At 46.7% G+C, this 25,194-nt stretch overlaps 3 protein-coding genes across 8 annotated transcripts; all 3 read left to right on the forward strand.

The window, feature by feature from the left end:
• Positions 1-5,193: 5,193 nt before the first annotated feature.
• Positions 5,194-5,885, forward strand: LOC100278180 (uncharacterized). The gene is given in 1 exon segment (NM_001151539.1): positions 5,194-5,885. A coding segment is annotated over 1 exon segment (426 nt). The 5' UTR covers positions 5,194-5,248; the 3' UTR covers positions 5,675-5,885.
• Positions 5,886-8,811: 2,926 nt separating this feature from the next.
• Positions 8,812-12,714, forward strand: LOC100280319 (uncharacterized). Of its 4 annotated transcripts, none has more exons than XM_008674545.3 (7): positions 8,812-9,441; positions 9,773-9,865; positions 10,572-10,691; positions 10,797-10,875; positions 11,494-11,580; positions 12,230-12,292; positions 12,375-12,714. In XM_008674545.3, the coding sequence occupies exons 2-7, from the start codon at positions 9,810-9,812 to the stop codon at positions 12,450-12,452; spliced, it is 483 nt and encodes a 160-aa protein (XP_008672767.1). In that variant the 5' UTR covers positions 8,812-9,441; positions 9,773-9,809; the 3' UTR covers positions 12,453-12,714. The 4 variants fall into 4 exon arrangements, with proteins under 4 accessions (XP_008672767.1, XP_008672768.1, XP_008672766.1 ...); XM_008674546.4 differs by having other exon boundaries at positions 8,812-9,348; XM_008674544.4 differs by having other exon boundaries at positions 8,812-9,037.
• A 782-nt stretch (positions 12,715-13,496) lies between these two features.
• Positions 13,497-22,995, forward strand: LOC100193963 (uncharacterized). Of its 3 annotated transcripts, none has more exons than XM_008673968.4 (7): positions 13,497-13,791; positions 14,070-14,333; positions 21,234-21,252; positions 21,353-21,572; positions 21,681-21,862; positions 21,949-22,368; positions 22,472-22,995. In XM_008673968.4, the coding sequence occupies exons 1-7, from the start codon at positions 13,652-13,654 to the stop codon at positions 22,817-22,819; spliced, it is 1,593 nt and encodes a 530-aa protein (XP_008672190.1). In that variant the 5' UTR covers positions 13,497-13,651; the 3' UTR covers positions 22,820-22,995. The 3 variants fall into 3 exon arrangements, with proteins under 3 accessions (XP_008672190.1, XP_008672192.1, NP_001132503.1); NM_001139031.1 differs by lacking the exons at positions 13,497-13,791; positions 14,070-14,333 and adding exons at positions 20,124-20,424; positions 20,577-20,837 and having other exon boundaries at positions 22,472-22,945; XM_008673970.4 differs by lacking the exon at positions 14,070-14,333.
• Positions 22,996-25,194: the final 2,199 nt, after the last annotated feature.

Consider the following 25,194-nt stretch of genomic DNA (forward strand, 5'->3'; position numbering starts at 1 on the left):
GGTGCACAGTAGTAGAAGCAGGTAAAAGAAGTCGATAAGCCACATTACCGACTTTGCCAATAATCTTGAAGGGTCCAAAGAATTTGAACGCTAGTTTCTGATTGGCACGTGATGCAAGCGAGGATTGAACATAAGGTTGAAGCTTAAAAAATACGAAGTCACCAAGGTCAAACTGACGCTCTGAACGACCTTTATCTGCTTGCTTCTTCATGCGATTCTTAGCTCGAGCGAGGTGAAGCTTGATTACATCAGTCATTAGTTGCCTCTGTTGCAGCCAATCAGACAGGTTCTGGACTGGAACCGCTGTATTCACCGTGATACCGAAATGCCTGGGCACATAACCATACAAAGCTTCGAAGGGAGAGCGATTGATAGCAGAATGTGGACTATTGTTGTACCAATATTCTGCCAATGCTAACCATGAACTCCATTTGGAAGGGCAGGAATGGACGAAACATCGCAAAAAAGTCTCCATGCATTGATTGACCCTTTCAGTCTGTCCGTCGGATTGGGGATGATACGCCGAACTCATACATAGCTTAACATCTGCCAAAGTAAACAGGGCTCGCCACAGGTTACTTGTAAATACCCTGTCACGGTCAGAGATCAGGTGGGAAGGCATTCCATGCAACTTATACACATTGTTGTGAAAGAGCACTGCAACCGAATAAGCTGTGAATGGATGCTTAAGGCCCAGGAAATGAACATACTTGGTAAATAAATCCACTACCACCAAAATGCAATCAAAACCTCCTGATGTAGGTAAACCCATAACAAAGTCTAAAGACACGACTTGCCATGCTGCCTCTGGAATTGGCAGGGGCTGAAGAAGTCCAGGAAGTTTTGTTCTATCGGGCTTAGCCTGTTGACACACCACACAAGATGACACAAAAGCTTGCACGTCATGTTTCATTCCCTGCCAAGCAAAAAGTTGCTTCAGTCGTCGGTAAGTAACTGGACTGCCAGAATGACCCCCCAAAGCGCTCTGATGAAATGCTTGCATAACCTGGCGCTGCAGCAATGGATCCTTGCCCAACCAGACCCTACCATGATATCTTAATAGGCCATCAGATAGAGAAAAGGGGGGTACCGCTTCAGGATCGACGGCCAACTTTGCCAAGATAGACTGAACCTGAGAGTCGGCCTCATAGGTCTTTACTACTGCGTCCAGCCAACGAGGTGAAACTGATGAGATAGCAGCGCACACTGGCCTAGACATCTGCACCCTGGACAGTGCATCGGCTGCCTTGTTGTCGCAACCTTTCTTATAAATAATCTTATAGTTGAGACCCAACAGCCTGGTGAACACTTTTTGCTGCCACACTGTATGCAATCTCTGTTCATTTAACTGAGCGAGGCTCTGATGATCGGTGAGAATGTGGAATTCAGCATGTTGGAGGTAATGTTTCCAGTGGTCCACTGCAGCAAGAATTGCTAGATATTCTTTTTCATATGTTGAGAGACCTTGAGAGCGGGGACCCAATGCCTTACTAAGATAAGCGAGAGGATGGCCATTTTGTATGAGAACTACTCCAATGCCGGTTGCTGATGCATCGGTTTCCACCACAAATGGGCGACGGAAGTCGGGCAAGGCAAGAACTGGTGCTGCACACAGCGCCTGTTTGAGGGCTTGGAATGCCTGATCATGATGCTGAGTCCAAACAAACAATTTCCCTTTGCGAAGAAGGTCATTGAGTGGCTTGCAAATGACACCATAATGGGGTACAAATTTACGGTAATACCCCGACAGCCCCAAGAAACTACGCAGCTCCTTTACTGTTGCTGGAACTGGCCAAGCGCGAACTGCTGCAATCTTGTCTGGGTCTGTGGACACACCTTTACCACTGATGATGTGACCCAAGTAAGCTAACTGTCTTTGAGCAAAGGAACATTTGGATATTTTCACCTGCCATTTATCCTTTTGCAGCAGCTGCAACACAAGCCTGAGATGGTGGCAATGATCATCATATGTTTTGCTATACACCAATATATCGTCGAAAAATACTAGGACACATTTTCTGAGCACAGGTGATAGCGTAGTGTTCATTGCCAACTGAAAAGTAGCCGGTGCCCCTAAAAGACCAAATGCCATGACCTTGAATTCATAGTGGCCCGAATGTGTCTGAAATGCTGTCTTATGGGTAGCATCTTCCTTGAGACGGATCTGGTGATAGCCTGCCGTGAGATCAAGGCTAGAAAACCAGCTCGCTCCTGATAACTCATCAAGTAATTCATCTATCACGGGTACAGGAAACTTAGTTTTAGCTGTGATAGCATTGAGATGTCGAAAGTCCACACAAAACCTCCACGATTTGTCTTTTTTCTTTACTAACAGCACAGCTGAAGAAAAGGGACTAGCGCTCGGTTGGATAATGCCTGTGGTAAGCATTTCCTGAACCTGACGCTCAATTTCATCTTTGATCGCCGGAGGGTAGCGATATGGCCTCACAGATACTGGAGATGCACCAGAAATAAGTGGAATATCATGATCCAATGCCCTAGGAGGTGGCAAACCACTTGGTTTGTCAAAAACAGCAGCAAACTCCAAGAGCAACTGATGAATATTAGGAGGTAAACCAACAGGAGGGAACACAGGTGGAACCGGAGATGTAGTAAGCAATGAAATGATAGTCCCCATGGGCAACTCAGGAACCAACCCTTGCAAAAAAATCATGGAACCAGCATAAGGAATAGATAACCATTTTTGTTGCCAGTGCACTCTCATTGGACTGAACCTCTCGAGCCAATCCATACCGAGAATCATGTCAAAATGAGGAATATCCAAAATCTTGAGGTCAGATACAAACTGATAGCCTTGCACTGACCAAGCAGCCTGCAACAACTGAGTGGAACATGACAATGTTGCACCGTTAGCCACCCTGACCTGCACAGGAACAGCAAGTGGTGACAGTCCTTCGAGCCCTTGTATGACCTGTTGACTCAGAAACGATTGAGAACTGCCTGAATCCACCAAAATCAAAAGTGGCTTGTTCTGAATGGTTCCGACAAACCGAATTGTGCAGGGAGCTTCCACACCCAATGAAGCAGCCTCCGAAATAGCAACAAACAGCTGCTCACCTGGCTCCAGAGATTTGTTCTCGGACTCTTCTTGGTCCTCCTCCGGAATTAGATCCCAGACCTCCAAAATAGCAGTGAGGGGCACCGATGCTGGACATTTATGATCACGAGACCATTTCTCTGCACAGCGTTGGCAAAGACCCTTGGCACGACGATAGGCACGCAGAGCCAACAGCTTGTCATCACTTGGTCTTCCACGAGCAGTGTCTCCATACCGTCTGTCATCTGTCAACATGGGTGCTGAACCTTTATCCATCTTGGGTGGCACTGATATAGGACAAGGTGATTTGGCAGCATGCACCCATGAGGACCAGAATTCCGATTTTCCTTGATCACGCCGTCGGTGCACCTCATGGGCCGTTGCTTCATCCTGCAATTGAGCAAGCACGAAAGCAGTATCCAAATCCGACGGCCGTTGAATAAGAACAACAGCTTTTAAATCAGACCTTAATCCCTCAATGAATCGCATAATGAAATACAAAGGATCATTGCTATTTTCATATGCAATCAATTGATCTACCAGGCCAGCAAATTGTTCAATGTAATCAGCTACAGTACCCGATTGCCTAATGGTCAAAAATTGGCGAACTAAAATTTCATGCTGATCACGCCCAAAACGACCCAGTAACATAGAACAGAACTCAGGCCATGCTATGGTTCTAAGACGCTTTTCTACAGACTGTAACCATACAGATGAGGCTCCTGAAAATTGCATGGTAGAAATTCTAATCCACAAATTAGGTGGTACTTGGTATAAGTAAAAATAATCCTCACTGCGTTTGATCCACAGTTTTGGGTTAGACCCATCAAAACAAGGAAAATTTAGTTTGGGAATGTGGCAATTTGAGAGATCAGACGACTGAATATGAGTATGATCACCAACTGAATGATTATGTTGCGATCTCTCATGCGGACCAAACAAACTGGGCTGGAAATCAGAGGTATGCAGTGAAGGGGAAGGCTCAGGCTCCATACCCGTGACCGGGGTATGCGAATGGGTGTACACCGACCCAAACGCAGACTCCCGGTGATGTTTGTCATCGTGGTGCCCTCCTGGGCCGTCGACCGTGATGCCGGCAGATGGGGACGCCGAAGTCGACCCGGGCTTGGTGAAGATGCCCGCCGCGGATGGATGGGACGCAGTAAGGACGACCCGATTCACTGATTTGCGAAGAACGCTGACCTCCTGACGAAGTTCCTCCACTGACGCTTCGACGCGGGGCTGCCAATCCCCAAATGCCGCCGCCTTAGATTCCAGAGATTGGAATCGTTCCGCCAGGGATTTCTCGACCCCTTCCATGCGCTGGGTGAGCGAGCCTTGGAGGTTGTCAACAGACTCGCGCATCGCCTTCATCTCATCCAGCATAATCTTCATGTTCGGATCCATTGCTCCTAACCTCTAACGAAATCTGGTGAAGTGGGGGTGGTGAATCTCGTGAGGCTCCAGGCCGAATTCGCCACAAATCGACCGGGTATGGACAGGAATTAGAGGAGACCCTAAGGAATCAGCAGCTCACTGATTCACTCGAGATCGATCCTGACCTAATCCGTTGCCCAGTCGACCGATGGATTAGGGAATTGGCACTGGAAGAACAGAATCGGACCTCTGATACCACTTTGTTAACAGTAACTATGGAACAAGACTATTGAACAGTAGGAAGAGTAGAAGAACAGAGCAGGGATAGGCAGAAGACAGGCAGAGGCGGCGAGATGTTTAACAGTAGAAGTGTTTACAAGTTTTTCTGATAGATACCCTACACCAAACTCTCCCTCTATTTATATATGTCAGCACTACACCCAGTTGGGTCCAACGACGTTCGGATTTGGCCTTCTCTTTCGCTTGGGCCTGGCCTCCTGGGCTGGTAGTGAGGTGTTGCTGTTGGCAAAAAACGAGTCAACAGAGGTGATTAAATTAAGCACCATCTCAAAGCGACGACAAAAAAAATCACTCTGCGTTAATTTGGTTTGGTAATCTGAAGCAGAACACCGCGAACCCCAGAAACGAGCAGTCGTTCCACCTGTCCTGCAACACGAAAAACTACGCCATGCAGATGCACCAGCACACATGCTTTCGAAAGTCAGTTATATACCCATGGTTTGGATTCCCGGTTCAGTAGTGATCGCTCACTGAACCAGTTGGAAGAAGAAAGGGTAGCACGAGAAACCCGGAATGCTGCTGCCGCTGCAGGTAGCGGTCGTGGTCACCATGCTCGCGTCCCCGGCGGGGGTGCTGGGCATCGCCACCGACGAGGACTGCAGGTGCTTCATGTGCGTCTGCGACCTGGACCCGTATCCGCCCCCGCCGGAGGCGCCGACCCACCACTCACCGCCGGCGCAGCCGCAGCCGCAGCCGGTCCCCTCGCCGCCCCCGCCCCCGCCCCCGCCGCCGGCGCCGGCGCTCCCCGCGTACTACCCGCCGCAGCCGTACGGGTACCCGTGGCCGACCACGTACGGGCCACCGGCGGGGGAGATGTACCCGCGGGACGACAGGAGGAGGGAGTCCAAGTCCGGTGCGCCCCCGCGGCACGGCGGCTGCGGGCGCGCCAGCTTGGCCCTCGCCAGCACCAGCTTGGCTCTGCTGCTGTGGCTTGAGTGATTGTTTTAGTCGCGCCGTGTCGTTCGGTTCGATTAATGCCTACGTAAATCGAGTATATGTATGGCGACCAAACTTTCGTGTTGGGGTAATAATGGGGTTGCATTGCATGTTGTCGCTGGCTGTCAGTGTACTAAATTTATGAGATAGAGCTGCTGCTAAAAAAACCAGCAGACGAGCAGCTCCTTTTTTGTTTAAATTTTTCGGTTACTGATGTTTTTTTCCTCCTTGCGTTTCGTTCACGTAACGCTGCTAACGACGATGCAAATCGTACTGAAAAAAGAAAGAAAGAAAAACAACAAAGAACTAGAAGGTGTTTATGTAGGGTTCGGGGTGCTTGAACTGACCAAGTCTGCTGCAGCTCATCACGCGGCTCACACATGACACACCGCATCAGCCCAAGGCCTTCTCTGTGTGGTAGTGGAGCTTCAACATCTCGTGTGTCATGTGTCGCGGTCAGCCGCTTACCTTACCTTGGTGCACAGGCAGGGTCAGGGTCGAGCGATGCGTGGCCATCTGGAATTCTGGATTGTCATCAGCGTAATTGGCCGGCCCGGCACTCGGTCTTAGTCTTACCCACCGGCCCCGTCAGGCAACGGCAACGGCAACCGGGTCGGGTCAATCCCCGCTCAGCACTCAGCAGCTTGCACGAATGGACCCAGAAGCAGCTCGACCGCGCGCGCGCACTTGTGTCACACTAATTCCCATTCTACGAGTTCAACGTTTCATTCTAGAAGATAGTCAATTATTAAATGGAGTACGCACGTCACACTCCCACACTACAAAAATGCCCCCCCAAGAACACACACACACAACAACTAACGCACCGTACTTTTTTTTTTCGTGCCGCGGTGCCGTTGCTGCGGTCTGTTGCAAACAAGATGGAGGAGGGGTTCATCGGGGCGCGCAGGAGGAGCTGCACCGGCTACCAGCGGCTGCGGGCACCGCCGCCGACGACTCCGGGCAGAGGCACCTGCAGGCTCGGACGGCGAGCGGTCCTCGGCTCGGGAGGCTGGAGGTTCGTCCGGCTACGCCGCCGCCGCCGCCGCCGTGCCAGCGCGCCGCGGTGGTCGTCGCCGCTGCAGCTGCTCAGCCGGATCCTCGACACGTACATCACCTCCATGCTGTCGCAGCCACCACCGAACATCTTGAAGCCACTGAACATGCCGCCGCCGAAGCTGCGCCGTGATGCTTCACCGGGGACGGGGTCGTCGAGACGCCGCGATGCAGGCGGGAGCGGGAGAGGCGTCTTGCTCAACATCTGCGTGGCCGAGGTGCTCCTACGGCGGACCACGTCGGAGGTCAGGCGGTCGCCGTTGCAGCCAACGAAGGACGCGCGGCGCCGCAGCGTCCGTGCATAGAGACCTCCCTACCTCGCTCGTTCCAGCGAAGCGACGTTTCTGCTTACAGGGTCGAATGTTTTTCCTCTGCAATCAGATGCCAAGCCACGATGTTTCAGATAGTTGCAAGTGTTCGAGATAGCTATCTGATCTTACGAAACCACGACAGATATGTTTTCTGTCTCTTGTACCATTAGATTTAGTCCTACATCATCCAAAACTTGGAAAGAGAGCAAAGTAAAGCTGGGAGAACGCATAGCAACCTCTTACGATGTCGTCCTTCAAGAAATACAAGATAAACAAATTCTAACCCTCAAAACATTGTGATTTTGAGTTCTAAAGCTCCAGGCCGCCTCTAACCTCATCAAAATGAATAGGAAAGCTCATGGAGAAAAAAAAAAGAAAGGAGTGATTAGGGGTTTGATTTTACAGCTACAAATTAACGCAGTAGAACATCCTAAGACTGACCACCTCTATTAATGGAGCCATTAACGGAGAAAGTTTTCATAGTAGCATTATCTATATTAATAGGTTATTAACAGAGACAAAACAACTTACATTGCTATCTAGTTAAACAAATGATGGAGGTGGTAGTCATATGATGTCGACCTTTCTTGATGGGTTATTAAATTGCCTTATGTGGATCGTCTCTATTAACCTTTAACCGAGGCAACCACTCAGCTATGGGGACCTACTAGTGATTAATGGAGGTTTAAAGAATAAAACAAGTTTGTAGCATCAAAGCCACTGTCTGGCCAAATAATAATTGTATTCAAAGAACGGACCAAAAGCTTTGAATGTAATAAAACAAATGTTAAAGTGCAAGTCGTAGTGGTAAATCCATATGAAGTCTACATGAATCCAACAAAGATAACACAGTGATAAACGCCATATATTTATTAAGGTGCTGAAGTTCGTCAGGATCACACGACCCAAAAAATATAGACTCGATTCACCCCTTAAAAGACACTTATCTTAATTGTAGGCGATGCAACACTATTTCAACCAATTGGCCATCTGATAGATCCGAAATAGCATTTCACCATGAAATGTATCTTCCAAAATAGCATCTACAAACTATGGACAACTTCAGCAATGTTTTATACTTTCTAACTCATTGGTCGTCTACTTTCTAACTCATTGGTCGGTTCTCGATGGCCATCCAAAGTAGTGCTTGCCCGGGGTAGTCGAAGGTCGCGTAATGTGCCAAGCATGGTGGGTGCTAGTTTTCGTCTTGGATGGAACAAATAAGAGATAAGAGTAGAAAGCAATTGAAAGAGTACGAGTGAATCAAGTGCAGATCCCTCACACCTCTTCTCTGTCCCTTTTTAAGGCTTTGTTTGGTTAGAAGTGGATTGAAGGGGACTGAAGGAGATTAAACCATTTCTAATTAAAAATAAATAAAAAATTTAATCCTCACGAATCCTATCCAATTCTCATGCAACCGCCTGTTAGAGATTCAAATGACACCTAATCATTATTGTACAAACCAATTAACTATGTAATTATATTTTGAACTTATTAATAGAAGTTTATAACACGCAATACAATTCCACACATAAAACTCAAAGCATCTAGCATATACTACCTCGTTTTCGAATATTTGTCACTCACTAGTTTATTTTTTAACTAAAATACGAAACATAAAAAACGGAGGGAGTATCAAATTATACGATGATATGTTAAAAGATGTTTGAAAGAAGAAAGAAATGGAAAAAAAGAAAAATGATACTTTGGATTTTATTTGATGGCCCATCTAAGAGAACATTAATTCAGCCCAAACCCAAGTTTCAGCGGACCCACACGTTTCTTTATCGTAACTTTTTCACTGCTCCAGTGAAGGCACACATCCGCCGCCGTTTCTTCTCCCATCATCTTCCTCGCAGCGCCGGCGCTCCCTCTCCCGCTCCCTTCCTTACTCGCGCTCGGCACACAGGCGGCGGCGCTCGGGCTCTCAGCGACGGCGTCAGCGGCTTACCCTCGCGCCCTCGCCTCCGGTCCTCCGCACACCGGCCGGTGACCCTGCGTGCGTGCCTATCTCTCTCATCCCGCCCCCGGTGGATCGTCAACGCCACCGGCCCCGCCAGCTGCGCCGCGCGCGGCCTGATGGCTGCGGGAGCCAGCAGCCGCTGCTCCACCAAGGCGTTCGCGCCGCTTTGGTAGCGCTTATGCCCCAAAGCGAAGCGTTACCCGTCCTCCTAGCGCTTCAGCGCGCTGAAGCGTGCGCTTAGTGCCGCCTTTTGGAACCCTGGCCTCTTCGCATTTGCAGGGAGAAGACTCAGTTTATCCCTTGCACTCCCTTCCCAGACCCCACTCATGTAGAGCCTCCGGCACTGGGTCTGTCCTTTATTACTATAACTGTGATACTTTTAGTTCTGATTCTGATTGGGCAGTTGATCGTGTGGTGCAGTCCAGTGAGGGAAATTATTGGTTGGTTCTCACAGGCTCTCTAACTTATGCCAGTCCTGTTATAGGTTATCAGTTCCTCTGTATATTAGTCATATATACAGCACTTGCCCTTGGGAATGGGGGAGACAAATGTTCAGTTTTATGTACTTATGTCAGAAATCTCATATTACTATATGAGATAAGTCTCTTCCTAATTACTATATTAGATAAGCTTCCAACCAGTGTTTATTCATACCATTGTCTCTCTCTGTCTAATATGTTGTTTAATGAACTCTGTTTCCCCCTTATTAGTGCATGCATGATTGTCCATTCTTATTTTTGTCCATCATTAATTACCTGTTCATTACCATAGGACAACATTGCATCTGAACTGCATTGGATCCTAAGAGATGATGGATGAGTCTTTTCTTGATAGGATGGTTTCCCAACTTCGGTCAACATGCAAGTGAGGATACGTTTAATTCGTCATATTGCTGTTATGCTTATGCCAATTAATTCCAGTATAACAGACCATCATGGATTGTAGAAGAATATATAACTATTAGTTGATCTTCTAGTTAATTTTCTTAGCTATATTTTTTATTATTAGAGAGAAATTTGTGCATGCTCTATTTAATGATGGTTCTCATTTTTCAATTAGATTTACATAAGAAGATAATTTTAAAACCTTTTTTTGTTGGTTGCACATGTTGGGTTTCTATTCTAGCCTACCCAAGTTGCTTGACACTGAAAGGCTTGCTGTTGTTGTTATATAAGATAAATTCTGAACTCATTTTAGCCTACATATGCTCTTGGCTTATCATATCACATTTCAGTAGTGACAAGTATGATTGTCACCTGCCTTTTTACTAAGGTTTAGGAAGGATGTAATGTCTCCGTGTGCACAATTTGCCTGTCATATCGTCTTCAAATCATGCCTTGTGCTGACCTACACCATTGAGAAATTAAATTAGACCACGAGTATGCAAAACAATTTCACAGCACCTGAAGTTATGGTAGATGTAGACCTAAATCTTAAGTAAATTGTCAGCGCACACACAATGCATGAGTTGTCTTGTATATATACTTGTTCTTGGAACTAAACTCTATTGCCTTTTTATTCTATAATGTAACACTATGCCTTAATGTTATCTCAATCTTGAAAATTACAGGTACTACACTGGATATCCCAAGGACTTAGGGCGATCAAGAATTATACCATTCACATCTGAGCGTCAGTTTGTGCAGCTATTACATGAAGGCAGGCCTGTAGTCGTTGCCTTTACTATTAAGTATACTAACTCTCTTGTATTTTTTTTTCAGAAACGCTAACTAGAATAACAATTCCTCATGAATTGACTGTTCTCGCTTCAATTCTGAAAATTGCATTTTGTTAGGTGCACATATACACAGCATCTTGATAAAGTTCTGGAAGAGGCCGCAGCTAAATTTTATCCACATATCAAGTTTGTCCGAGTAAGCTACTATTAATTTTATAGTAACAAGAAAAATTCATTTTACAGTCTTGTGACTTGTGAGATCACTTCTAGTTGATGAACTATTTGGATAATACTTTGAATTTATGATGCTTCACTAACTACTCAGTGGGTAAATTTAAACTTTGTACATGTTGATCTAATGTTACCTCTATCTTTTATCTTAGAAAGTAAACTTTGTACCTATTATGCCTAAACTGCAATTTTTTCTTGGTGGGTTAAAACAATTATTTATCTGATGAGTGATGATACAGCTCTAAACTTTGTTCTTGATTGTCTCATTAAAATTTTACCAAGTAACTTGATCTAATGTTACCTCTATCTTTTTATCAATAATTTTTAGTGCTCTATTCAACTTCAGAGGAAATTGAGCTCTTCTTAATATGTTCCCTTTTCTAATTTCTGTCTCACTTAGACAAGTAATTTGATACAAAATTAGTTTCGATCTGTGTGTGTGAGGAGGGTCGGTTGTTTTTAGGACTTCAGTATTATCATTCACATAAATACACTTGATTAAGGTATATAAACCTTCGTCACATGGCAAATTGTGCTTGCATCCAACAAGTGGCCATTGAACATTCTTCGTGTCTGCCGTCAGGTTGAGTGCCCGAAGTACCCTGGGTTTTGCCTCACAAGGCAAAGGAACGAATATCCATTTGTTGAAGTATTCTACAACCCAGAACAGGTTATCATTATTTACTTGACATTTGCGGATTTAAATGTTTCAGGTTCTTTGTTTTGGATCTTTCATGCAATTTCCAGTCATTCTCTAGTTACCATTTCATAGATTTTATTTAATTTATGTCCATTGGGATAACCTATAATTGCATAGTGGTTCAAGGTGCAGTTTAGTTGTGAGTTTGTTGCCTGCTAAGTTACTATGATTGTACTGTGATCATTTGTCTTCTTGATTTTTTTTGTTCTTTATAATCTCCATAGTATCCATCGCTAGAAGCGAAACATGATTGATACATGAGATGTTCAACAAGCTGGAAATCTTTATGCTCTTGTTTGGTAACAAGTTAAATAATTTCTGATATTGTAGGTATAAACCAAGTTCCTGGAAATATTTGCCCTTTATATCAGTCCACTTCATGGATTTTGGGACATCAAAATCTATCTTGGGGACCTATAGTTTTTCACTTCGAGAAAGAGCTCCCTATGCTATCTGCATTTACTGTTCATTTTTTATCTTAAAAATGCTATCAGAAACCTTAATAATTACTTGCTCTGCTGTGTTACTTGCTCTGCTGTGTACAAGTCTAAAATGCTATCACAACTATGAACGTGTTTTCATTTATTGTCTTGGCTATGATTTCTCTATACTTCCTCAGGCTGCAAGCCCAGGAAAGAGCGTGGATCCTAACATCACCAAGTATTCTGTAAAAGTGCTACCGGTAAGCTGGTGCCCTGTCAGTTCAATAGTTGAATTCATGTTTTCTTGCTGATCTTACGATGCATGCATTGTGTATCCTGCAGTTCAACTATGACCAAAGCGTGTATGGATTTCGAGAATATTTCAAGAAGCATGGTTTCAAGTATTCTGAAACAAACTAGATCTGTTGTTAAAGATCTGCCTCGAGAGTAGTCCTAGGGACTTGAGTAGCATGTGGAGGCAGTTGTTGTATGGAGTTGAAATGGCGTGAGGCTCTAATGGGAGGCCTTGACTAGTTCATTCGAGAATGCCTGTCATGTATTCATTTGTATACGGGCTACTGCTCATGCCTAGAGATTTGCTTTTCCGTACCTATGAACCATTGGATTTGGTAATGTTTTACCTCTCAAAGCCCGGAGTGAGCAATTTGCATCATTTTTTCAAGCACTGTCGATTTGAGATTTATTGTTACTAGCAAATGTGCTCATGCGTTGCAGTGGAATGTATGAGTTATGGGTTTAGGTCCCATATATACAAATATATGAAGGAAAATAATGGTAGCATAAGGCCTTGTTCCGATAGTTAGAAGTAGGAGGGACGAAGAAATGGATTACATAGCGTTTGGGGTTAATTCATCAAATGTTTTGCACCAAGCATCAGCGAGTCTTTCGTCGGAGATCTGAGCTCATTGCGGAAGATGGAGGACAACTGTTTGATACACAAGCTGGAGTACGCAGATCCGCCAGGTATGATGATATCTGTATCAGGAGTTGGAGGACAAGCTAAGCCGACGCTTACCTTGTAGCCTGTGGTTTTTCACCAGTTATTTATTGGTGAAAACTTGTAAGGCTCCCAACTCGCCTTTTCGCCCATCGTTTTGATGTAGTGATGTCGTCCTTGCCTTCTCAAAAAAAAAGCTTCTCGCGTCTGTGCTGTCGCGCGCCGCACATCTTGGTATGTCATTATACTAATAATAATTCAGTTACCCGTCGACTATTATTTTAATAAGCAGCCAAACTACATTGTGATTTGGCACACATGCTACCGAGTACCCAGGATCGGAGTAGTAGGGTGAGAGTGAGACGAGATACGACCTGAGATTCGTATCGGGTCCCACGTGCAGTCACAGAGCCGGCGGGAATCTCGGGTTGGAGAATTGGCCGCGGCCCCACCAGTCACCCCGTCCGAAATCATCATCGAAAAGACGAGGCGTGGAAACTCGTACAAATAACAACACATGGGGGTGGGGGGCTCGGGCCTTGCAGCCGCGGTCCACAAAGACAATTATCTCGCTGTCTGCCGACTGCCGGTGTCAGCTTCCTCCGGATCAAGAAGCGGCAGGTAGAGCAGAGAAGCCAGCTAGCTAGCGAGCTGAGGAGAGATGGAAGCGCAGAACGGCTACAGCCCGCTTCTTGCCGGGGACGACCACGAGGCGATCCACGCCACCGGCGCCGGTGATGAAGGCGACGACGTCAAGCTCAGGCTGCTCGGATACAAGCAGCAGCTCAAGCGCGACCTCTCGTAAGTTCTTTTACCCTTACCCTCCCTGCTCGATCAGCTCTCGCGCCTCTGTTCGTCGGAATCGGAACTAACGATCCCGCCCTGCTAGTAGCTCAAGTTTCCCCTTCTCTCTCGTTTAATTTCTGCTCTCCCTTGTTAGCTCGTGGGCGAGGCCGCAGATCGACCGATCGCTTTCGCGTGGCCGGCCAGCCGATCGATAAGCTAGTCTCTGTTAGACGACGGCACTAACAAACACAACATGGTCCGCGCTGTCTCTGCATGTTACTCGCATCGCGCAGGGTGGTAGCCAACTTCTCCGTGAGCTTCTCCATCGTGTCGGTGGTAACGGGCGTGACGACGCTGTTCGGGACGGGCCTCCAGTTCGGCGGGCCGGCGACGATGGTGTACGGCTGGCCCATCGCCGGCGCCTTCACCGCGGCCGTGGGCCTCGCCATGGCCGAGATCTGCTCCGCCTACCCCACCTCCGGCGGCCTCTACTTCTGGAGCGCCAGGCTCTGCACCCACCGCCGCTGGGGACCCTTCGCCGCCTGGCTCACCGGCTGGTAAGTCTACCTGTGCTCGTCTGTGTCCTTGCTTCCCGTCCCGCTACGCTACTAGTGTTTTCGGAACAGAACAGACCGCGGATGCGCTGGGTAGACCGTAGATGCGCATAAGTCGAGCGACCGGCCTGGCCCATACGTCGGCAGGCCCAAACAAACCGGCCTTTTTTTCTTTCTTTCTTTCCCAGCCCGCCCATACTGAGGTGCACCCGTTAGAGTTTTTGCGCGTCCCAAAAAAAAGAAAAGAAAAGAAAAACTAGTAATTGAGGAGAAGGAAATCCACACGTACTACAAGATTCGGAGCATACTGCTAATTAATAAAGGCGAGACGAGACGCAAGTGGCGAGCGTGCGGCACGCGCGCGACTGCATTTTTTGGTACGCGCTATCAGTCGGTCCTGACCGTTGACATAAAAGCGCCTCCAGCCCCAGGAGAAATATAAAATATTCCGCTGCAGAATGTGCTGCCGTATCGTCCTAGCAAGATCGCGTCGCGATTTGGTCGATTCATCTTCTTCGTCTTCTTTCCCGAACACGAACACAGCCGTTCACATTAGGCTGTCTTTGCTTGCATTGTGCAGCAATTACTGTAGCTGCTGCGAGGAAAGTCTGTAGAGAATAATCGTTTGGGGAAAAAAAATTCGTCGAGACACGCCGCTTACAGTTCAGACATGCATCTGGATACGCTCTAGCTCAATCTGGTGGATAACATCTTTATTAATTATAGACCGTATTATTTTATAGTGAATAGCACGTTCTGAAGCTGCCGCCTGCTGGTCTGCTGGACACACCCACACGCACGCCGTGGGCATTATATTATTTGCTTGCTCTTGCTCTTCTCAACTTTGCATTATATACAATCAAAAGTCTCAAGCATCGACGTCTATCTGTCAGGATCAGGATAATTTTTTTTTCTTCTAAATCTAGCTCACCTGAGCATTTTCCACTACAATCGATGAACTGCACACCACACATAAAAACAATCGATGCCAACGTGTTTAGTGAGTTGATGCTTCATCGGGTCTTGAGCAATACTAATGACACATGTATTATCAAAGTGCACATGCGTAGAAGTAGTAAGAGAAATCCTAAAGTCAGGTAACGGCTACCGAAGCCATGTCATCTCAGCCATCATATAAGCCAAGGCACACAACTCAGCCTTAGCACTGGAACGAGAGTCTGCTTCTTGGTCTTCCTCCATAAGCAAGGAGGACCCAATGAAAAAAAAGATACAATAGGCAGAGATGGACTTAAAATCCCGTGCAGCCACTAGCATCTCCATCGCCGAGGGAGATTGTGGCGGGGAGGGGGGCACCGATGTTCGTCTAGACGTTGCATGCACGAGGCTAGGGCGGTGGCAGCGTGGATCTTCTAGACAAGGCCTGTGAGGGTGATCGTGAGGCTAGGGCATTGGCGGGGGCTAGGGAGGCTAGAGGTGGGTGAGAGATGATCCAAAAACACTAACCATTGGAGCGATTGATTGATTGACGGAGAGAGGTAAATGAAGTAATCTGGAGTATTGGTTTTAATAGCGGGATTAGGGATGACAATTTAATCCGTAAACTTAAAGCCCAACCGGTACCTGAACCGATGGGTACAGCCGTACAGGTACGAGTGCAGATTTTGACACGCGGGTGCAACCTGCACCCGACCTGAAGTTTCGCGGGTGTTTGTGTGGGTTTCAATTTCATCCCGCGAGTAACCCATACCCAATCCGAAATTTAGTTCATTCTTTATTTCGTGCAAAAAATGATTAAAATACAATAGTAATTGTTTTGAATAAGTAACTAAGCTAATAATTCATGGAATGCTTTGTTGTTGCTCAACGTGAAAAGACTTAGAATCCGTAGATATAATTCCTAGGCGGGTTTTCGCTCCACCCGACCTAAAACTGACCCATTGTCATCTCTAGGTGGGATTTGACCGAGGTAATCTATTGTGTGCAGTTAGTGATGTTTGAACTGATGAGTTATATAGGGGTATAGAAACGATAGAAAAAAAGTAAATAAAAGAACTGTTATCTCCTTTCCTAATTTACAGCAAAGTAGGTAACTGAACTGACTCAGTGATCGTCGTCAACCAAAACAAGCAACCCCATTCCTTAGTTTCGTGGAAAAAAAGAAATCAAACCGTTGGTGTCATCGGAAAGCCGAAAGCAGTTTCATCTGCCGCCGGAAGGGATCGACAAGTAGGCAGTTTCTGTCCGTTGCACCCTGTTGCTCGGCGATCTATCCATTTGAAAAAAAAGAGCCTCTTCCTTTCACAAGTGTCATGAATCAAATAACAATCTATTTGTCACCGCAGGACATACGGCTGCATTTGTACGTCAAGTAGGCAAACAAACATATATGACACCAAATAAACAGTGCTATTACGCTAATGGCATCATATTTTATGACGCATCTGATAATATTAATTTATTATCATAAACATTCATATCGTTTTATTTAAATTCGATCGAACCTAAAGCAATTCAAGACAGTCAACTCTAAAAAATGATTTATATACGAACGAACGGATGGACAATTATACCAGTTATATATAAATTCATTGGTGAAGGTGTTCATGGAGCCGAAGCAAAAAAAAAAAAAAAAAAAAGAAGAAGAAGAAGACGACTTTACTGGTGAAGTGGAGACGTGTCAAAACAGTCTAATAACGTGTCAAAGCGATTCTGTGGGGCTGGGATTGGCGAAATGGTGGTGTAGAAAAAACAACCTCATCATATATATACTAATAACATGTCAAAGGCAATTCGTACTAGCGATTTGATGCTTTGAAACCGACGTGGAGGGTGGAGAACAGATAACTGCACGCAAGGTAGTGGTACGGGTGCTAACGTGTTTTACATTTTATACTATAAAATTTAATAATCAAATTAGATTAAAATCGGACTCTATTCTTAATTTTTTTTATTTATTTTTAAAATTAAAGTTATTTAAGGAACTTAACTTATGTGAAGAAAAACATTTAAAATCGTTATCCATTACTATCTCTAGGTTGGCCTCTTCCACCTTTTGGCTCTCTCTAGTAAAACAAGAAGGATGTATAGGAAGAAGTAAATATGTTATTAAAATAGAGAACATATATTGCACAATTATATTATATATATTGGCAAAAATTAATGGGCTTGCTAAACTAGCTAGCTCTAAAAATACATGTTATGCCTGGACTGGACTGGACTGGACTGCAGACTGCTCCGATCCACGCCCAGAGGCGGGCCCAGGGGGTATTCATGGGTATTCATTGAATACCCAAAATTTTTGTGATCTATAGTAATTTACCAATAATGTATTACACAAAATAGTGTTAGAGCACTAATTTCTTTAATCTTTTGAATTTTTGAATACCCAATATCAAATGTCTGGGCCCGTTTCTGTCCACGCCATTATCGCAGTCGATAGCTTTCACTATGGAGTCCGGATGCCCTAAGCTAACGGTGCTCCACAAGTCACTTGTGCATATATACTTTCCGTACAAGATCTAGACGCGGCCACGCGCGCGGCGCACGCACCCGGCCGCCGACCTCCAATCTCCATCTCGGCATCCCGGTTCGGCTGGTACGTCGCCGTCGTCTGCCTGCCGATGCCGAGATCTCCTCCCTAGCCTTCTTGCACTCCTATTCGCCAGTTTGTCCGGTCGGTCGGTGGAGACGATCCTGCTTGCGGGCCGTCCGTGCCGCCGATCAGGCCAGGCCACAGATGTGTACCGTCTGCGGTTGTGGTGCGCCGACCCGGTTTGCCTCTACGTGATACGCAGGCAACAAGATGGCCACACAGCGGCGGCCATTCGCATCTGCAGCTCAATAATATAATACAGATAATACGACATTTTTTATTGGCTATAATTATGTAGCCGGGTATATAAATCTTCTATCTCTTATTAGTCCTTCTCGACCATATGCCTGCCTGCCACTGCCAGTGAGATTAGGGGTGGATAACGAGCCAGCTCGGTTCGGCTTGTCCGAGTTCGAGCTGGCTCGTTAAGCTAACGAGCCACGGAGTCAGCTCGGCTCGGCTCATATAGCTCGCGAACCAGATCAAAAAAAATGTACATAATAATTATTTTTTAGCTAATTTCAAACTAATTTAACAATAGAAAATAGTAATTATACTCATAGTTTAACAAACCACGTCAATATAACACCAAATTAGTACAATTCATCACTCATTAATTCACAACTCATCTATATGTTCATTAGTTTAACCCATAATTATATTTGCATAGACCAAATTAACACATGGACATAGTTCATTAATCATTAGTTTAATTCATAGGTTATAGACACCTCACATATATATATAACATGTTCATTAATTATTCTATAAATGATATGCATATAATTTCGTTTTACTAGAATATGGTAGCTCGTTTAGCTCGCGAGCTAGGATGTCAGCTCAGCTAATGAAAAAAATCAAACGAGCCGATTCGACCCGAGCCGAGCTGACCATGAACCAAGCGAACCACGAACATTTTGTCCAGCCCTAAGTGATATCGTCCTATCGTACTATCCATTTTTAATCGAGAGAATTGCCTAATGTTTCCATCAACCGATGCAACGAAAATGCACGAGTTTTGCATTAGCTCAGAAGCAGAAACAAAGGAAACTACCTGGAAGAACCAGGTGCGCCCTAGCCTTTACTACTCCGGGCCTGCACGGGAATTAATTAAGAAACACGACCAAAAAGTATGGCTGCCAGCCCGATTATTCTTCATTTGTTTGCGTAGACAAGTGATTCCATCGGGGCCACGCGCCCTTGTGATATGGAGTGTCCAGTAATGTTTTCTTCTTTCTCACGTTATTATGTAGCCAGCTATATAAATCTTCAATCGGTAGTGTTTTGTTGGCGAGGTGTTTCCGACTCAGGAAAATTACATAAAAAAATTAAAAACAAAGTGTAAACAGTTTTCTACATTAAAGTCGGGGAAGACGGGGCCGGAGAAGGCGCCGCCGCCAGTAGCCGTCACATGGAATCCTTGTTCTTTTTAAAAAGCGCCGGACATAACGACGCAACCTTAAAAAAAAACGCATCGTGTGACACACACCACGCCGTGTGCCTTTTTTGCATGCCGTACGGCCGTGACACTCTATCTTTTGGATGTGTCCCTTGTGCGCCACCTGGTGTGTGTATATATAATATTATGACGTGCGTATGCCGGCCCCCATATCGTACTCGATCAATTGGTTGATCTTCTCTACTGTGTAGATTATAGATACAAGTTTTGGTCTTTGGAAAAAGGTTGTAGCAGTTGGGCTGTACAGGTGTACGTACTCTTATTTTAGGGATGTTGCTAAAACAACTGAATTAGATGATGACAAATCTAATATTTGTATCATAGATGTATATAGAATTTAGTCTTAATCATTATAGTCATATTATTAAGCATATTATTTGAACACAAGAGTAATTTTTTGTACAATTTTTTTAGCATTATTTTCTCGCTACAATGGAAAAAGCAAAAAAGCATTTGAATTCTCTGACTCCGGATTTTATATTAATTATTTAAATATAAGAATATAAATTTATATAACAAATTCTATATCCTATTTATTTATTTAGGATCGAAAAAAGAAACAAAAAAAAATTGAACATCCCTACTCATACGCGTGCCGCCCGTCTGCCAGACGATGAGGTCATGTCCATCCTCCATTCGGGCAGGGAATCTCGTTGCTGTCGCAGATCCATCGTCCAGTCGGACAGAATCGGAGTTCAACGGACCCATCCCATCCCAGCAACCACATCTGGTGCCCGTTTTCTCGGGCCCCGACGCACTTTCGTGTTGACTGCAGCTGCAGCAGCCGCGGAACGCCCAGAGCGGCCACACTTGCATGATTCCATCCCTCCTCCAATTAGCAGCAGCACCGATATAATTTATCCTCCTCCTCCCCTGGCCTCAAGCTCACCGCCGTCTCCTACCGCAGCAACACAGCCTCCGCCAGTCACCGAGCTAGCTAGACCCACGCGCCGCGCCATGACGTGGAACAGGTCCGCGGCCGACGGCGGCGGCAGCAGCGCCGGGACGACCGCCGGCGACGACACCGGCCTGGCGCGACTGCGGGAGCTCGGGTACAAGCAGGAGCTGAAGCGCGACCTCTCGTACGTCGTCCTTTCTCCAGTCCCGTCGCCGACCGCCTCCTTTCTTCATCCGTTCGTTCGCTCGGCCGGCGGCGCCCACACTCACACCTACTTGTTTCGTTCCTTGGATCGACCGCGGCGACACGCGCGCTTGTCTGTCTGTGACCTGCCAGGGTGCTGTCCAACTTCGCCTTCTCCTTCTCCATCATCTCGGTGCTGACGGGGATCACGACGCTCTACAACACGGGGCTCAACTTCGGCGGGCCCGCCACCATGACGTTCGGCTGGTTCGTCGCCGGCGCCTTCACCATGGCCGTCGGCGCCTCCATGGCCGAGATCTGCTCCTCCTTCCCCACCTCCGGCGGCCTCTACTACTGGAGCGCGCGCCTCTCCGGCAAGCGCTGGGCGCCCTTCGCCTCCTGGATCACCGGATGGTACGCTGCTGACTGCCCGTCCGCAGCCACACACGCCATGCATCTCGATCGCGAGCGCTACGTTCTTTTAGGAATTGGGGATTCAAGGGCCCGGGTCCCGGGGTGGAATGGATCATGTGAAAACATAGCTTCACTTACATCTACAGCATAATAAGACTACACGAGTAGGTAGTAGGTTTGCTCTGATTGAGACAAGGACTTTTAGCGATGAACACAGCGACAACTCCCCTGCATTTAGAACCTTGTTGGTGACATCCATTCTCTCTTTAAGTTTCCATCACGTTGCTGATGTACTACTATACATTTGATTATTCCCAGCACATTTCTTTTTAGACTCTTAACTTAATATTAATAATAATGCACATGTTGTTGTTGTTGTTTTTCTGTGACTTTCAGGTTCAATGTTGTCGGACAGGTGAGCCATCGTTTGCCTGCCCTGAACCAAGCGAGTGAGTGACTTTTACTGCTCCCTGGGCTGGCTATATAACTTAGGTAGTGTGTGCCGCTCTATGCAGTGGGCGGTGACCACCAGCGTGGACTACTCCCTGGCGCAGCTGATCCAGGTGATCATCCTGCTCGCCACCGGCGGCAAGAACGGCGGCGGCTACCTGGCGTCCAAGTACATGGTGATCGGCTTCCACGCCGCCATCCTGCTCAGCCACGCCGTCATCAACAGCCTCCCCATCACCTTCCTCTCCTTTTTCGGCCAGTTCGCCGCGGCCTGGAACATGCTAGGTAACCATTCGACTTGTGTTTACGGGTTACGGCGGCGGCGGCGGCGGCTAAGAAGATGCCAGTGATGCACGCGCATCGCATGGATGCCTAAATATTCCTGCGCTGCAGGTGTGTTTGTCCTGATGGTTGCCGTGCCGACCGTTGCCACCGAGAGGGCCAGCGCCGAGTTCGTGTTCACCCACTTCAACACCGACAACGGCGCCGGCATCCGCAGCAACTTGTACATCTTTGTCCTGGGCCTGCTCATGAGCCAGTACACGCTCACAGGATACGACGCCTCGGCGCATATGGTACGCACGCACCAAACAACAGAGTAGCCTATCTCCAATGCCGCGGCGTCCTCTGTCCTGATGAGCCCTGACGCGGTCGAGTGCAGACCGAAGAGACGAAGAACGCGGACAAGAACGGCCCCATCGGCATCATCAGCGCCATCGGCATCTCCATCCTCGTGGGCTGGGGCTACATCCTCGGCGTCACCTTCGCGGTCAAGGACATACCCTACCTGCTGAGCCCCGACAACGACGCCGGCGGCTACGCCATCGCCGAGGTGTTCTACCTCGCCTTCAAGAGCCGCTACGGCAGCGGCGCCGGCGGGATCGTCTGCCTGGGGGTCGTCGCCGTCGCCGTCTACTTCTGCGGCATGAGCTCCGTCACCAGCAACTCCAGGATGGCCTACGCCTTCTCCAGGGACGGCGCCATGCCCTTCTCCTCCGTCTGGCACAAGGTCAACAAGCAGGAGGTGCCCATCAACGCCGTCTGGCTCTCGGCTCTCGTCGCGCTCTGCATGGCGCTGCCGGTATATGTAAATTTCGGTTTTTTTTTTCTTCCACACACGCATGAAGGATTCGGCAGTCTCGTCTCATCAGTCATCCATGTGAACCCGCGAACCATATATGCAGTCTCTGGGAAGCCTGGTGGCGTTCCAGGCCATGGTTTCCATCGCGACGATCGGGCTGTACATCTCGTACGCGCTGCCGATCCTGTTCCGGGTGACGCTGGCGCGCAAGTACTTCGTGCCGGGGCCATTCAACCTGGGCCGCTACGGCGTCCTGGTCGGCTGGGTCGCCGTGCTCTGGGTGGCCACCATCACCGTGCTCTTCTCGCTGCCGGTCACGTACCCGGTCACCAAGGACACGCTCAACTACACCCCCGTCGCCGTCGGCGGCCTCCTCTTCCTCGTCCTCGCGTCCTGGCTGCTCAGCGCCAGGCACTGGTTCAAGGGCCCCGTCACCAATCTGGACGGATGAATATGTATAATTGGACATGTATAGTAGAGAGGCTGGCAGAGACGGAAGAGTTGTTGCCAACGACATGTTGTAACTACTTTGTTCCAAAAATTAACTAGCAAGGAAACCGACAGGATGAATTTTCTCGATCGTGAAATGCATCAGCATGTCGATTGCGAGCACCATGTTTTGGGTGACTCAAATCTTCATCGTGAGGGCTCAAGGGTATTATGCCCAGTCCGTAGGAGAAGATCATCAAAGCTAGTTGAAGTGTTCTTTGTTGATTGGATTGTTGTGGCACCCAAGTTGAACGTTAAGCTTAATTAGGAGGCTTCTTCAATACAGAACTACATAATCCATCATCACCGCTGGTACGTTACTAACTGTTCGTGAAATGATTTTCACTGCGCGTTCAAGTTACGAATTAACGGTGAAACTAGAGGTGATTATCGCTACTGTCGGTTCGTGTCGCCAACTGGCAATGATGGCAGACTATTTCCATTACCGGTGTTAGTGTTACCAAACCGATGGTGAAAGTCATTTTTTATCAACAGTTTAACTTATGTGCTGCAACTTCGTAGATTTTTAAGAAGTGTTACAACTTTGTAGTTGGCAAAATTTTCATAACCGTGTTGGCTGACACATGGGACACACACTCACGCGAGAACATGGCGGAATGGGTCAAGTTGCCAACGTGATCGAGGACTGGTGGGACACGTGTCTAGGACGTGGGGGACGTGCACGCGGTGCGATACTCACGACGGTTTGATGGTTTGAGCTTTAAAACCACCCATCGCTACAGATGGCGGGTTTTGCTAAGTTTAGGCCTCAAAACTCGATAGCGGCGGTTCCCATGGGAATCGGTGGCGGCACGTGGCATCACAACGAAGGGTGCATCAAGGCGAAGCAACTTCGTGTGGAGCACGTGACCATTGGATCGAAAACCTAGAGTTGGTCCATTTCGCCACCGATGGAGTGGATATGCTCTATGTAAATAGGGGTATCTTAGGAAATGGAAATAACCCTCTGTAAATAGAGAGGAGGGCTATTGTTACAGCCATCTCTTGGCTGCCATTTTGTTGAGACTTCCCATTGTAGAGCTCCTAGTTTTTTCTCTAGGTAGGCACCTGTTGAGTCGAGGGATCTACAACGATTTTGTAATCGACGACTCTGTTTTTTATCTGACAAGTTTAATCATAGAAAGGGTTGCCAGCATGACCCATAGCGTTCGGTCACTTCTCCATCTCAGTTTTGCATCCTTGCTGAAATTTAGAATTGTTTTGGTCTCTTATTCTTCATTTGCCCTCTCTTGTGTTTCTGTGGAAAACCCTTTAATCTCTTGAAAGGATTTGGTTCGGGGGTTTGTTGGTGGGTGAGATATACTTCTAGGATCACTACTTATGCTCTGTTGGTGCAGTTTGTGGTTTGATCTTAGTTGATGTCGTTTTGAGTTTGTTATAGAAAACCACAACAAAACCCCAATCTTATTCGTATTTTTAGATTTGCGGTTGATTCACATGTCCGATTGGGCTCAAATTTTGTGGAGACCATGGAAACATATTTTTACAGGTGTGTATAAAATTTCATATCAATCGGAGTTCGCTTTCTTTAGTTTCGCATCCGAGAACAGAATTTCGTGCTACTGAAATTAGCACTTGTTCGTGACACGATTTTGGACCGATTTGGACTTTTTGGTGTCCGATTCACGATCCGTTTATTTTGCTGGTATGTTTGAATATTAGAAACATTTTGAAATCATGAGACCATCAGTTTGCTGATGTGAGTTTGGATTGAGTGCTTACTTCATTTCAATTGAAGTGAAGTGCTCATTTTCACTATTTGGTAGCAAAATTGGACTGGCTCCCATTCACCCTATCTGGTCGCCTCACCGGTCCTTCAGCAACCTCCGCACAATGTGCATATTTTCATGTGCCTCGCTGATGGGGCTTCTTAGGATTAAAACAATTTATTTACTAAATTTTGATTGTATTTTAGAAATTCTAAAATTCCTACTCATCAACAGTTCCCCATCAATTGTAATGGCCATTCTTATTATCAACAACTTTCTTCATCGAGGGGTTAAAACCACAGGTGATGAGAGTGGAACTGGTTGTGATGAACATTCTATGGTAGTGCTTGTTAGCACGTGAACCTATAGGCAAACACATCTCTCGACAATCTAGGGTTAACTAACATGCATTTGTTTGCAGTATCAACTTCACGTTAGTTAAAGCAATTAGAAGTCAGAAATATGAACGAACTCTCACACACGAAGGCTCCGCCCCGAAGCTCCACAGAGAAGGCCTAAACACTAAATCTATGAAGGCTACACATGTGAAGCCTCATCTACGAAGACTACACATGAAGTCAAACATCCTACGAAGCCTCAATAAAAG

This window comes from Zea mays, chromosome 3, assembly GCF_902167145.1.
Source record: "Zea mays cultivar B73 chromosome 3, Zm-B73-REFERENCE-NAM-5.0, whole genome shotgun sequence".
NCBI lineage: Eukaryota > Viridiplantae > Streptophyta > Magnoliopsida > Poales > Poaceae > Zea > Zea mays.

Coding starts and splice junctions, on each gene's coding strand:
- LOC100193963 (XM_008673968.4), top strand. CDS start 13,652: ATGGAAGCGCAGAACGGCTACAGCCCGCTTCTTGCCGGGGACGACCAC. Junction 21,573..21,680: donor CGCGGCCTGGAACATGCTAG/GTAACCATTCGA, acceptor CCTGCGCTGCAG/GTGTGTTTGTCCTGATGGTT. Junction 22,369..22,471: donor CGCTCTGCATGGCGCTGCCG/GTATATGTAAAT, acceptor CCATATATGCAG/TCTCTGGGAAGCCTGGTGGC.
- LOC100280319 (XM_008674545.3), top strand. CDS start 9,810: ATGATGGATGAGTCTTTTCTTGATAGGATGGTTTCCCAACTTCGGTCA. Junction 10,692..10,796: donor GTCGTTGCCTTTACTATTAA/GTATACTAACTC, acceptor GCATTTTGTTAG/GTGCACATATACACAGCATC. Junction 11,581..12,229: donor TATTCTACAACCCAGAACAG/GTTATCATTATT, acceptor ATACTTCCTCAG/GCTGCAAGCCCAGGAAAGAG.